The sequence below is a fragment of the Amphiprion ocellaris genome, chromosome 5, assembly GCF_022539595.1.
Source record: "Amphiprion ocellaris isolate individual 3 ecotype Okinawa chromosome 5, ASM2253959v1, whole genome shotgun sequence".
NCBI classification, from domain to species: domain Eukaryota; kingdom Metazoa; phylum Chordata; class Actinopteri; family Pomacentridae; genus Amphiprion; species Amphiprion ocellaris.
In genome coordinates this window covers 232,793-247,272 of record NC_072770.1, presented here as the reverse complement: position 1 = coordinate 247,272, position 14,480 = coordinate 232,793, and the positions used below count along the sequence as shown (strand labels likewise).

General features: G+C 40.0%; 2 protein-coding genes across 2 annotated transcripts; both read left to right on the top strand.

Moving 5' to 3' along the window:
- Positions 1-215: 215 nt before the first annotated feature.
- Positions 216-3,790, top strand: LOC111564448 (acidic mammalian chitinase-like). The gene is made up of 12 exons (XM_035945351.2): positions 216-250; positions 703-762; positions 896-922; positions 1,018-1,222; positions 1,555-1,611; positions 1,739-1,904; positions 1,998-2,122; positions 2,243-2,366; positions 2,448-2,630; positions 2,729-2,845; positions 2,965-3,097; positions 3,273-3,790. Exons 2-12 carry the CDS (start codon positions 738-740, stop codon positions 3,602-3,604), a joined length of 1,494 nt encoding a protein of 497 aa, XP_035801244.1. The 5' UTR covers positions 216-250; positions 703-737; the 3' UTR covers positions 3,605-3,790.
- A 6,541-nt stretch (positions 3,791-10,331) lies between these two features.
- LOC111564447 (acidic mammalian chitinase-like) lies at positions 10,332-14,232 on the top strand. The gene is made up of 12 exons (XM_023264017.3): positions 10,332-10,496; positions 10,608-10,650; positions 10,771-10,797; positions 10,884-11,088; positions 11,220-11,276; positions 12,137-12,302; positions 12,414-12,538; positions 12,632-12,755; positions 12,843-13,025; positions 13,155-13,271; positions 13,359-13,491; positions 13,801-14,232. Exons 1-12 carry the CDS (start codon positions 10,347-10,349, stop codon positions 14,052-14,054), a joined length of 1,584 nt encoding a protein of 527 aa, XP_023119785.3. The 5' UTR covers positions 10,332-10,346; the 3' UTR covers positions 14,055-14,232.
- Positions 14,233-14,480: the final 248 nt, after the last annotated feature.

The window sequence follows — 14,480 nt, the reverse complement described above, 5'->3', positions numbered from 1 at the left end:
ACTGGACTGAACTGTTTGATTCAGACTCATGCCATGAGCCAGATGTTGAAATATGTTCTTTTCTTCCACAGTCTGTATACCATATAGTGCAGCTTATCACTGTCTGTTTGTACTTATCTTGCTCCTTTTTCTATCTACATTATACTTAACGAGTCAGTACTGCCCCCCTCCCTTTGACTTTTTGACAGTGAGCTGATGTATAAATGACGCTGGGGAACTCATCCACATTGGTTCCATCTAAGGTCCCAAGGTAAGCTTGTTCTGGGAATTCTGCAGGTCTTTTCACCTTTTCTCCCCTTGTGATGTCCAGAGCTACTTGATTGTAGATTGGAGAGATTTGGCTCTGAAGTGTTTGATTTAGTTTCCTCTGGGGCTATTATTTTCCTAAGAAATTAAATTTGGTGAATGCATTCACAGTGTGTCTTGTAAGTTTGTATAAAGTGCTGTACTTGGATTTAGAGCTGGATTGGAAAATCAAAACATGAGTGTCAGTATCCTAAGGTATGTTGTTGCTGAAACAATAAGTAAAAGCTTAGTCCAAGCAGGGGTAGAGTATAGAATAGATATTTTAAGGCAGAGAAACATAAATGGAGTCACTGTTGAATAGTTTTATAGGTCATATCCTTTCAGTTCATCATGATTTCAACTAAGTAATGAGTTTGAATTATTTGTCTTTGCTTTATTTCTTGTTTATTTCTTCAGGAAAAGAAGCAGAAAAACTGAGCTTCAAAATCAACATGACCAAGCTCACTATTTTAGCAGGTAACTTTCTTCACATGCCAGTCCTTTACGTTTCCATGATGCTTCAATAGCATGATACATTAAACCACATACAGATTTGATGCTATCCCTTCCAAGTGTACAGCATTAATCATTAATTTTGTCCTCTCTTTAGGTTTGTGCCTGGTGATGTGCCAGCTGGGTAAGCTGCTCTTTGAATTTTATACTGTTAGTGAGTTTAAAAAGACGGATTAAACACAATGCTAGCCACAGACTTTTTTTCTCTATAATTTCCAGCAACTGCTTCTCAGATGGTGTGCTACTTCACCAACTGGTCCCAGTACAGACCCGGGACTGGGAAATACATGCCCCAAAATGTGGATCCCTTCTTGTGCACCCATTTGATTTATGCTTTCTCCATCATAAACAACAACAATGAGTTGGTCACCTATGAATGGAATGATGAGACCCTGTACAAGACCTTCAATGGCCTGAAGAGCAAGTAAGAACCTCCATTTCTGTTGTGTCAAACAGTGTATGTATATATATATATGTGTATATATATATATATATATATATATATATATATATATATATATATATATATATATATATATATATATATATATACATATACATATATATGTGTGTGTGTGTGTGTGTGTGTGTGTGTGTATATATATATATATATATATATAAATAAAAATAAATGATTATTATTATATATTTTTATCCATATCAGATATATAAATATACCATTTTTTTAACCAAGCTTTTGCCAACTCAAATATTCTTTACTATGCAAATTATAAAGCCACATCATTGTCTGAAAAGGAACCCTGATCTGAAGACCTTGCTTGCTGTTGGTGGATGGAACTTTGGCTCAGCTCAGTAAGTGCAAATTGAAACTGGTCAATTTTAAAAATATCTCAAATACCGAATATAGAATGACAGGATAATATGGATGACATTTTAGGATGATACTAAGTCCTACTAAATATTAAACTAATTTCCTTAGGTTCTCCATCATGGTGTCCACTCCTGCTAACCGTCAGAAGTTCATCCAGTCTACGATCAAATTCCTGAGGACTCATGGATTTGATGGTCTGGATCTGGACTGGGAGTACCCTGGATCTCGTGGAAGTCCTCCAGAGGACAAGAGGAGGTTCAGTTTGCTCTGCAAGGTAGCCAGGGACTCATGAGCCAATGGGAAAAGACGTCATTATTTGATGCCAGTATTATTAAAGAAATGTCTTATCAATTGTTATCATTTGTAGGAACTTATTGAAGCCTATGCTGCTGAGGCCAAGTCCACCGGCAGACCTCAGCTCATGCTGACTGCTGCAGTGTCTGCTGGAAAAGGAACCATCGATGCCGGATATGAGATTGCTGAGATTGCCAAGTATGGCTGGTATTTTTTTACATGCTGATATTCAAAGTCAGTCTCTATTTTTGATTATAGGGTGGCCCAGTAGTTACCTCGGCTTGACATTTTTAATCAGTATTTTATATCCATTTACAGACATCTGGACTTCATCAATGTGATGACCTATGACTTCCACGGAGCTTGGGAACGTTTTACAGGACACAACAGTCCTCTGTATCGCGGATCACATGACACTGGAGACCTCATTTACTTCAACACTGTAAGCAGACTGTGAGAAAATTACATCTGAAGGTATGTATTTTCAAAAATCTTCCTTCATTTTTTCCATGAACTTCTCCAGGACTTTGCTATGAAGTACTGGAGAGACAACGGCACCCCAGTGGAGAAGCTGAGGATGGGATTTGCTGCTTATGGTCGTACCTTCCGTCTGACATCATCAAACACTGGAGTTGGAGCCCCAGCTAGCGGACCTGCATCAGCTGGACAATTCACACGTGAAGCTGGATTCTGGTCCTACTATGAGGTAAAGTCTCAGCAACATGACATGCATCCTGACACAAAATGTAGAAGGGCTTGGACCGTAGAACAAATCAGTAGCATTTCATTCTTCTGGTGTTTCAGATCTGCACCTTCCTGAAGGGAACCACCATTCAGTGGATCAATGACCAGAAAGTTCCTTATGCCAGCAAGAACAATGAGTGGGTGGGATTCGACAGCAGAGAGAGCTATGAGATCAAGGTAGGTGGGACATCAACAAATAGGATTTAAGAATGGCAGGTGGTCTACAGGGTAGTATTCAAGAGATATAATTCATTCTTCATTCCTTTGGACGACTGATCTTCCGGATCAATCCACAGGTCCAGTACATGAAGGACATGAAGTATGGTGGTGCCTTTGTGTGGGCTTTGGACCTGGATGACTTCAAAGGAGAGTTCTGTGGAGAGGGAAGTCATCCTCTTCTGTCCCATCTGCGTAAACTCATTGATGTTGGCAAGTCTTGCTTCTCATCTGTTCAATAAACCAATAAATTTGCAACTTGTCAAGGCAGGATGAGAATAATGAAATGATCAGTGTTACGACTTGGGAGGTTTATTGAAACTAGAATGACACTCTTTATTAAAACTGTATGCTTCCATATCCAACCTGTACCTTCCACTTCACACAGAGATGCCACCTCTTCCATCGACCACAACCAAGAGACCTGCTGTTTCTACCACAGCAGCTTCAACGACTAGAACCCCTAAACCTGTCGTTACCACTGGTAAACCAGTCTTCACCACCACACCCAAACCTGGCGGTACCACCACTGCTCCATCCACAAAGACCACCATCCCCATTCCAGGAAGAGGCTTCTGTAAAGACAAAACAGACGGCACGTACGCCAACCCGGATGACCGCACCAGCTTCTACGTCTGTGCAGGTGGCCGAACATACCTGAGGAAATGTGGAAATGGCACTGTCTTCAAAGACAGCTGCAAGTGCTGTGTGTGGCCCTAATAGTTTACTACGGGGTGACCATTTGTGAATTATGCTCAGTCTGCCTCTACAAGCTGGATGCCTTAAAAACACTTTTTTGTTCTTTTCATTGTGATGTTCAGAAATAGACTTGTAAAGCAGAAATGAAGTGAAATAAAAAAATATGTAAATCTGTTTGTTCCATGAGAATAAAAACTTATTGACGGATCCCCATTTTCTTTGACAAATAATTAGACAAAATACTTATCTTACCCACAGATGGTAAATGGTCTGTATTTATATACCGGAAACGACGATACCCAAAGCGCTTTACATTATACATCACATTCATCCATTCACACACACTGATGGCGGAAGCTGCCATGCAAGGCGCTAACCACGACCCATCAGGAGCAGTTAGGGCAGCCCTATTCAATTAGCGGCCCGCGGGCCACATGCGGCCCGAAAGCAACCCTCGAGTGGCCCTAAAGCAACTGCCGAGTGATTGGGACTTGGGTCCGAGAAAAACAGAAAAACATCTTTCAGTAACACTGACAAGTTCTTACAAAAATTCCAACATTATTGCAAACATTGAATGCAACACTTACCGTAACCTAGCAACTAACCCACAATGCATTGTGTTGAGGAGACGCGTTTGAAAAGTTAACATTAGCAGTTCTGTACAGGCGAAAATAGCAGCATGTCTTTTTCTATCCTGAAACGACAAATCGGCGAGGAAAACCGTCGGTTTAATCCTGCGTGGACTGACAAGTATTTATTTATTTACCACCAAGTCCGAACGCCAAACCAGTGTGTTTACTCTGCAACAAGTGCGTTGCAGCGCTGAAAGATTATCATGTCCGAAGACACCACGTTGGAAAACATGCCGCGTTTCGGACAAACTTTCCCGAGGGATGTCATGAGAGAGCGGCTATAATTCAGAGTTTGACTGCATCTTACAACCGGTGCTGTACTACAATGAAGCGGACCTGCACAGCTCAGGAAAGGGCCACGAAAAAGAGGCTGTTCACAGACTCAGAAACTGTGAAGGACTGCATGTTGGCTGTCGTGGATGAAGTTTTAACGGACGATAAAGTTAAGACGAGTGTGACATCTGCTATCAAACAGGTCTGACACGTCAAACATTCTCGCCACAGATGTCTTCGAGACATGGTAAGTGCAACAAAGCAGCGTGCTGTAGCAGACACTAAAGGTAGTTTTATGTATTTATGTGACTATTTTATGTTCACTTACTATAAGTTTAATATTTAAGAAAGACATTTTGTTTTGACAGTTATTTCACTTAGTTGCACTTTATTATGCACTTTGATGTCAGCTTTATTTCGTTTCAAAGGGATAGTAACTATCACTGTGCCTACTGTTTATTTTTTTTATTATATGCACTGAAGATGTGACTGTCTCAGATGAGACCAAATATGGACAGGGACAAACTCTGTTTTTTATTATTTCAAAAGAAGAATAATGTCTCAAGTTCTGAAAAGTTACTGTTAACCAAGTTACTTTTTAATGCACTTTGAGATGTGACCAAAACAAAAGATGGTGTTTCTAATCTGCACTTAGTTTTTATGTTCATATGCACCTTAACCTGTGCTTATATTTACCTATCAAAATGTGTTGAAGTTGTGTGTTTGAAATGTAAAATTTAAAGAAGCAGTATTTCAGCACAGGTTTAGTTTAAGTACTGCTCTTCTATTGTGTTTATGTCCTTTTGGATGTGGCAATACGTTTATAAACATCCAGTGTGTTTGTTATCTGATCTGTTTGTGTTTATTTTAAATGGTTAACTTTGCTCACTGTCTGCTAAAAACATCCGGCCCAGCTCATGTTCTTAGTATTAAAATCCGGCCCGAGTCAGTTTTTAATTGAATAGCCCTGAGTTAGGGGTTCGGTGTCTTGCTCAGGGAAACCTGGACATAAGCTCTCCAGGCCAGGATCGAACCGGCAACCCTCCAGTTACAAGACGGCCACTCTACCCACTGAGCACAGAATTCCACCATGAGAATAAATGTTGGTAGCAATGCAGATAAAGACCGTGCATACTGTCTTTCACTGTTCCAACTGGATTTAGATGGCCTCTTCTGGTTTGGAAATGTAGTAAGATTTACCTGACCTCATTGGGTGCTGTCATTCTGAGGTCATCTAATCTAAGTAGTCATAAAATGTTGAAAGACTGGCCCAGTTTTCCAGTTTGCAAGGTGACTGAGGATGCAACTGGTGACCTCTTTTTGAGCACCCTCAAGTAGTGATACATCATATAGTGAGCAGTTACTCAGTTCTCTCATATTTCAGGATTACCTCACTATTGCCTACCATGATTGCTCACTCTCAAGTAAAGTGAAGCATCGTACTTAAGAGTTATTATATAGTTCTTTATTACTTGTTAGGAGAATTATGTGGTAGGATCAGTGACGACTAACTATAAAGTCTACATAGGTCTCAGGTCAAATCTTTCAGCGTAAACTGGCACAACTTATGTCACTCATGCTCTTTCACTGGCCAACAGCAAGTAGAAAGAAACAGCAATGTTTAGTGAAAGGTGTTAAAGAAGAAGCATGCTAGCTGGCTACCATCCAGGTAAATAGTACAGGTTCCCAAAAATTTCAAAAAATTTTTGTAAATATTTTATGAGAAAGAAGATGATTTTTTAAAAGCAGTGTTTAGCATCTGTTTTCCTCTAAGATATTGGATGTGAGGATACAACTGTTCAAATTTTAGAGATACCTTTTTGAAATGAAACCTGGAAACAAAAAGCAAATTCAAACTGTCTTATTCAGCCATCATTGTGTTCTCTTCCAGATTCAAGGTTAGTGTAACCGTGCAATATCAGTCACAATGGGACTTTTCCCTATTGTTCCCTTTTCTTATGTCTTTACCTGAAGACATTTACTTTCAGCCAGATGATAGGGGTGTGTCGGCAACAAAACCTCAGAGTCTGTGTAGCACTGCAGGATGTTTTTGCCGATGGCGATGGTGACAGCAGCTCTCCTCCTGGCTCCTGCAGAATGTGTTGCTTCATATTTGGCTTTCCTCGTCACATTACACATGCCCTTCTACCTTTCATGAACAACATGGACCGAGGAACTGGTAGTGATAATACAATAATAATTAAATAATTAAACAGAGAGATGGCTGCTTCCACTGACCCCTTCACAGTTCCACTAACTGCTTTCAGTCAGTCATCCACTTAGGTTTAAGCAGAGTTTTATTAAAAGGTACCTATATGGCTCATACGAAGAGGACTGACTGTGGGAAGAAGCTCTTTTCAAACACATGCTTCACTAAAGGAGCACAGAGAGTTAAAGTCTTTCCTAAGCCAATAGTCCACTCTGCCATGATATGTAAGTTTGTAAAACTTGACAAAACACAAAATGGGGTCTGAGTAAGAGTTAGATTTTGATGGACCAAATATTGGTCAATTCCTGTTTGGCAGCTCTGTCCCTGATTTTATTTGGCTATGACAATTGAAATAAATGTGTTGCATGCAACATTACACACATCAGATGCAACTCCAATTTCAAGCCAGTTAGCTTGAGGCGCAGAAAACTAAATTTTATGTGTTCTTCCTTTAGCCAAGCTCCACCTCTCCACAAGTTTTCCTCAAAATCAGCACAGTGACAGACAAACAGTAATGAAAGTGTAACTTCTTTCACAAACTGGGCATGCAGTTTTATTCAGCAATACCACAGACTGTTGCACCTGCATGCTAACAGGCTCTGCTTTCAGATGAGCTGCTCTCTGCACCATAAGGATAAGACTACATTATGTGGTATGGAGGTCAGATGTGGTCAGATGATTTAGAGTTACACTGGCACTGACTGTCATAGTGTGCTCCTTTGCATTGTGTCCAGAAGGAAAGAACATTCCAGTTATAATTTCCTATTTCCTCTACATACTCCTTTGTTCACACAGTTGCTGCAAAACTGCTCACATTTCCATCTGTATCAATTTAACCAAACATACAACCAATTCTGGCACTTTATATTTTACACATACAGTTGTGGTCAAAAGTTTACATACACTTGTTAAGAACATAATGTCATGGCTCTCTTGAGTTTCCAGTTATTTCTACAACTCTGATTTTTCTCTGATAGACTGATTGGAACAGATACTTCTTTGTCACAAAAAACAATCGTGAAGTTTGGTTCTTTTATGACTTTATTATGGGTTAACAGAAAAAGTGACCAAATCTGCTGGGTCAAAAATATACATACAGCAATGCTAATGTTTGGTTACATGTCCCTTGGCCATTTTCACTTCAATTAGGTGCTTTTGGTAGCCATCCACCAAGCTTCTGGTTGAATCTTTGACCACTCCTCTTGACAGAATTGGTGCAGTTCAGTTAAATTTGTTGGCTTTGTGACATGGACTTGTTTTTTCAGCATTGTCCACATGTTCTCAATGGGGTTTAAATCAGGACTTTGGGAAGGCCATTCTAAAACCTTAATTCTAGCCTGATTTAGCCATTCCATTACCATTTTTGATGTGTGTTTGGGGTCATTGGCCTGTTGGAACACCCAACTGCGCCCAAGACCCAGCCTTCGGGCTGATGATTTTAGGTTATCTTGAAGAATTTGAAGGTAATCCTCCTTCTTCATTATCCCATTTACTCTCTGTAAAGCACCAGTTCCATTGCCAGCAAAACAGCCCCACAGCAAAATACTACCACCACCGTGCTTGATGGTAGGCATGGTGTTCTTGCGGTTAAAGGCCTCACCTTTTCTCCTCCAAACTTATTGCTGGGCATTGTGGCCAAACAGCTCAATTTTTGTTTTGTCTGACCACAGAACTTTCCTCCAGAAGGTCTTATCTTTGTCCATGTGATCAGCAGCAAACTTCAGTCGAGCCTTAAGGTGCTGCTTTTGGAGAAAGAGCTTCCTTCTTGCACGGCAGCCTCTCAGTCCATGGTGATGCAAAACACACTTGACTGTGGACACTGACACCTGTGTTCCAGCAGCTTCTAATTCTTGGCAGATCTGCTTTTTGGTGGTTCTCGGTTGACTCTTCACCCTCCTGACCAATTTTCTCTCAGCAGCAGGGGATAGCTTGCATTTTCTTCCTGATCGTGGCAGTGACAAAACAGTGCCATGCACTTTATACTTAAAAACAATTGTTTGCACTGTTGCTCTTGGGATCTGCAGCTGCTTTGAAATGGCTCCAAGTGACTTTCCTGACTTTTTCAAGTCAATGACTCGCTTTTTCAGATCCATGCTGAGCTCCTTTGACTTTCCCATTGTAGCGTTTTTGGGCATTTGTATCCAATGAGCCCTATTTAAATGGTCTCAGAGAAGTCACCAGCTGTAGTCACTCATAATCACTCACAAGAAGTTAAGAGGCCATGCTATGAAGCTCATTTCATTGACACAACTTTCTAAGTCACCAAAATTGCTAATTCATGTTGCTCTATGTATATTTTTGACCCAGCAGATTAGGTCACTTTTTCTGTTAACCCATAATAAAGTCATAAAAGAACCAAACTTCACGATTGTTTTTTGTGACAAAGAAGTATCTGTTCCAATCAGTCTATCAGAGAAAAATCAGAGTTGTAGAAATAACTGGAAACTCAAGAGAGCCATGACATTATGTTCTTAACAAGTGTATGTAAACTTTTGACCACAACTGTACACACACCTATACACACACACACACACACACACACACACACACACACACACACACACACACACACACACACACACACACACACACACACACACACACACACACACACACACACACACACACACACACACACACACACATATGGGTCAGTATCCACCACAGTTCTGAGCAGCACAGATAAGGATCTGAAAACATTTAAAAACATGTCCCCACTTTGGCAGATGTTAGTGCTCAGTTTGGATTAATTATTTTGGAGCTCTGATGTGAACTGCTTGTGATCCTGAACTGGCCTGCATGTGCAAAATTGCACAAGGGTTTTCTAATCATCAATGAGCCTTTCAACACCATTAGCTAACACAATGTAGCATTAGAACACAGGAGTGATGGTTGCTGGAAATGTTCCTCTGTACCTCTATGGAGATATTCCATTAAAAATCAGCTGTTTCCAGCTACAATAGTCATTTACCACATTAACAATGTCTACACTGGATTTATCATTCATTTACTGTTGTCTTTATTGAAAAAAAACTGCTTCTCTTTCAAAAATAAGGACATTTCTAAGTGACAGCAAACAAGCTGTGTCTTGTCCCAGCCAGTTGTGAGTCTGCTGAGGATTGTTGTTGAGGGTGGGAGAACAAGTGGCCAGCTGTGACACGTCTTGGTCAATGGTCACGGCCAGAGCTCAGATAACATAATCAAAGCTGTTAATCTGAAAGTGGAACGTCACCAGTTATTTCAAAATGCTTCTTAGTTTATGTGCATCTGTTTTGATAATTATTATGTAATGTGCCACATCATATTTGAGATCACACATTTCAGTGCATACCTTCTATTGTGCATCATGTTTTATGTTAGGTTTTAATACTTTAGCACTAAATGCAGGAACAGGAATGTTAATATTGGAGCTTTACACTAGAAAAGTTAACTAAACAGTTGACCTTTTTTGCTTTTCTTTTAAAATTGAATTGCTTGTATTTAAACTAATGTTGATTTGTCTGATATCCAACTATTAACTCTTTGTGGTAGTTTCCTATTTTCAGTATTTCATTCTCAGTTTTTATTGATGGTATATGACATGTCCATTGAACAGTACAGTACAGTACTGCTCTTAGTAAATTATTGTCTACACTACATATGGCTTTACATGAGCTCATCAAAACAGGTCCTAATAATCTTTAGATTTATTGCCCTGATTTATCAGAGACTGCTACACCCCTTCCTTTCTCTCTGCGCAGTTAAGTGTATAAAAGGCAGAACTCTACTGGAGCTATATGGATATCTCATTAGTCCCAAGGTGAGTTTACAAGGGGAAGCAAGGGCTCTGTTTTACTTTCTGATATCTTACCGATGGACACTTTCTTGTGTCTCTTCAGTTGTAAACCCTGATCTTGTTTATGTCTTCTAGTCATCCAGTGAATTCAAGATGGCGAGGCTCACAATTCTAGCAGGTACTTAAAGATTCTAGTGAATTCTTCATCAACAGATTCATGCCTTTTTATATTATGCGTGTTATTGTAATATATGATATGTGTTTTTATTTCTCTCACTTGCTTTACTATTTTCCTAAGGCTTATGTCTGGTGATATGCCAGCTGGGTAAGTTGTAACACCTTCCATCATTTGGATTTTCATTTTTATATCAAGAGTCAGTGCATCTCTGATGTTCCTGTGCTTCTAACCAGGGTCTGCCACCGAGATGGCGTGCTACTTCACCAACTGGTCCCAGTACAGGCCAGGTGAGGGGAAGTTCATGCCCCAAAATGTGGACCCCTTCCTGTGTACCCATCTGATTTATGCCTTCTCCATCATCAACTCAAACAATGAGCTGGCTACCTACGAGTGGAATGATGACGTCCTCTACAAGTCCTTCAATTCTCTGAAGACAAAGTAAGTAGTCAGTGTCTGGATAGTCTTCAGTACCTCTAGAGGTAGGTCAGTATCCATGAACATTGTTCTAGTAACTAATAACAAGGATACAGAAATTTAAAGTAGTCTGAGTTACTCTTTCTGCCATCCAGGAATCCTCACCTGAAAACTCTGCTGGCTGTTGGAGGATGGAACTTCGGCTCATCACAGTAAGATTTTAAATCATAAACACAAATGTGTAACTTCCAATGCTGGAAAAATGGGACAAAGTAATTTAAAAGCAGTTCATTTATTTTACAGATTTTTTTTTTAAATAAACTATTAGGGAAATAAACTGTGAATGTACTTGTCTAATTTAAAGAGCATCAAAAACTTATAACTGAATAACCTCAAAAATTCTACATTTTTCATGAAATGTAACTTTTTTCCCATAAAAAAACCTTTTAAAATATATTCTCAGAATTTATTGTATTTTCATTTTGTGTTAATACTTTCTTCTCATTCATAGACGTAACAGTTAAATCTAAATTTCTAACCAAGCTGTCTCTAAAATGAAATACAGTTAGTGACAATGAACCCTAAAAGAAGTATTGGTTCTGTTATTTTACATGGATGTATTTGTTAAATGAGAGATATCTTGTATAATTCCCAAAGTTTTCACAGCAAAAATGTTGAATGAATGTGATTTATTCAGCACATGATGTCTATAAGCATTGATTTTCCATCAAAATACAGTTTTTACTATTGAAGACAGTGATAATTACACTGTCCATCATGCAGATAGACTATGAGAGATTAATAACGTTACAGCTTAGTTTAGTGCTGCATCTTGTTTGCTGTGTTCTTGGCAGTTCTGTTTTGGCAAGTAAAAAAATGTTTGTTGTATTTGTATTTTAATAGTTGTGGATGAGTGAGCTTGTGATGGGTGTTGTTTAGGCGCGGGGCCTCCAATGGGCCCCCAACTGGCCTCCAATGGGCCCCCAACTCGCCTCCAATGGGCCACCAATTGCAGATTGACCCTAACATGCTTCTTGGTGTAAAATGATAACAAAACTAAATTTTTATTGAGGTTCTCCATCATGGTGTCCACTCCTGCTAACCGTCAGAAGTTCATCCAGTCTACAATCAAATTCCTGAGGACTCATGGATTTGATGGTCTGGATCTGGACTGGGAGTACCCTGGAGCCCGTGGAAGTCCTCCAGGGGACAAGCAAAGGTTCACTTTGCTCTGCAGGGTGGGTACAAATATCCCTTGGTTCAGTTTTCTTTTGCAATGGACAGCTGTTGTTTTATGATTTTCATCTCATTGGGTTCATTCTTATTTTATTTGTGGTATACGTTCTCAGGAACTTGTTGAAGCTTACGCAGCTGAGGCCAAGTCCACCGGTAATCGTCAGCTCATGCTGACTGCTGCAGTGGCTGCTGGAAAAGGAACCATTGATGGCGGATATGAAATCGTTGAGATTGCCAAGTTAGTGGTCTGTTTTGAAACACTGTTTGCAGCAAGCTGGGAGTTGTGCAAAAGGCTTTTAAATGAGTATTCCTGTTTTTTCCTTTTCTCCAGAGAACTGGACTTCATCAATGTGATGACCTACGACTTCCATGGAACTTGGGAGCAGTTCACAGGACACAACAGTCCTCTGTATCGTGGATCAAAGGACAACGGAGAGCTCATTTACTTCAACACAGTAAGTAGACTGAGGACTGAAGAAAAATTAACTGGAGAGGTTATTTTTTGTGCAATTGTATTTCACCTCTTCCATGAACTTCTCCAGGACTTTGCTATGAAGTACTGGAGAGACAACGGCACCCCAGTGGAGAAGCTGAGGATGGGATTTGCTACTTATGGTCGTACCTTCCGTCTGACATCATCAGACACTGGAGTTGGAGCCCCAGCTAGCGGACCTGCATCAGCTGGACAATTCACACGTGAAGCTGGATTCTGGTCCTACTATGAGGTCTGTTTTACAGGATGAAGTAAGCTAATTACCATATAATGGACAATTTCGATTGCCTTTGCATGTAAAGAGTAAAAAATATATATATTATAAAGCTATACTAATGTTATCACACTGTCTTTTGTCCAGATCTGTGGCTTTTTGAAGGACACCACAGTTCAGTGGATTGAGGACCAGAAAGTCCCCTATGCTACTAAAAACAATGAGTGGGTGGGATTTGACACTCGGGAGAGTTTTGAGACCAAGGTGGGTGTGACACACGATATCATCTCTATATTTACAGCACAACAACAAGCTAGTTATACAAGTCTCTGTTTATTTTTGCTCCACTAGGTGCGCTACCTTCAGGAGCAGAAGTTTGGTGGTGCCTTTGTGTGGGCCCTGGATCTGGATGACTTTGCTGGAAAATTCTGTGGTCAGGGCAACCACCCTCTGATGGCTCATCTCCGCAAACTGCTTAATATTGGTAAGTCTGAGGCATATTTATACAGATGTGTTCCTTCGTATCCATATTAAGGGCTTATGAATGTGATGATTGAAGATATTGTGCAACATTATCATATTTTTTTACAATTGTAACAACAAGCATGTTCCAAATAGTTCTGTGATAGTAATGCAATACTTTGGACTTTAATCATGCTGACCAGAAGCTTTGGAGTAATATAATAATGCAGAGCAATGTCCAAGTTATTGGTTAGGAGAATGACTATTATTACAGATATCTGACTCCTTCAAATCCCGTAAGTAACGCACATTTCTTCCTTCTACCATTCAGAGCTTCCCCCACTGCCCCCAACCACCACCCCCAGACCTGGCGCTAGCACCACCTCTCCTCCCACCACCACCACCACCACAACACATGCACCAGGACCAGGCTTTTGCAATGGCAAACCTGACGGACTGTACGCCAACCCAGATGACAGGAACAGCTTCTACATGTGTGCTGGTGGCATCACCCATCTGAGGTACTGTGGAACTGGATCTGTCTTTGATGCCAGCTGCAAGTGCTGCGTCTGGCCCTCAAAGTAAGCCATTAGACAATCAGCTGTTAAACAGACTGTAAAGATTGTCCTGTAATTAGTGTGTATGTAATAATTTACCTACATAGGCTATCACTGGCGAGGTACAAACTGACTGTATTATTTGTGAAGAACGTAAAATAGATTTTAGATTGTAAACAACATTAAAGTGCTTTGGTTCAAACTGAGTGAGCTCTTATTAATTCAGTGGATTTCTTCTTGGTTATTAAAGTATAAACATCCCTCTGAAAATGCATCCATCTATCATCCATTCATCCATCCAGTAGTATCAATTAGCTATACTCACTATATGCATTTATAAGGGTGCTGAAATATGTGTGTGTATATATACACACCCTACTGTTCAAAAGTCAAAAGTATGGGGTCACTTAGAAATGTCCTTACGTTTGAAAGAAAAGTATTTTTTTTCAATGAA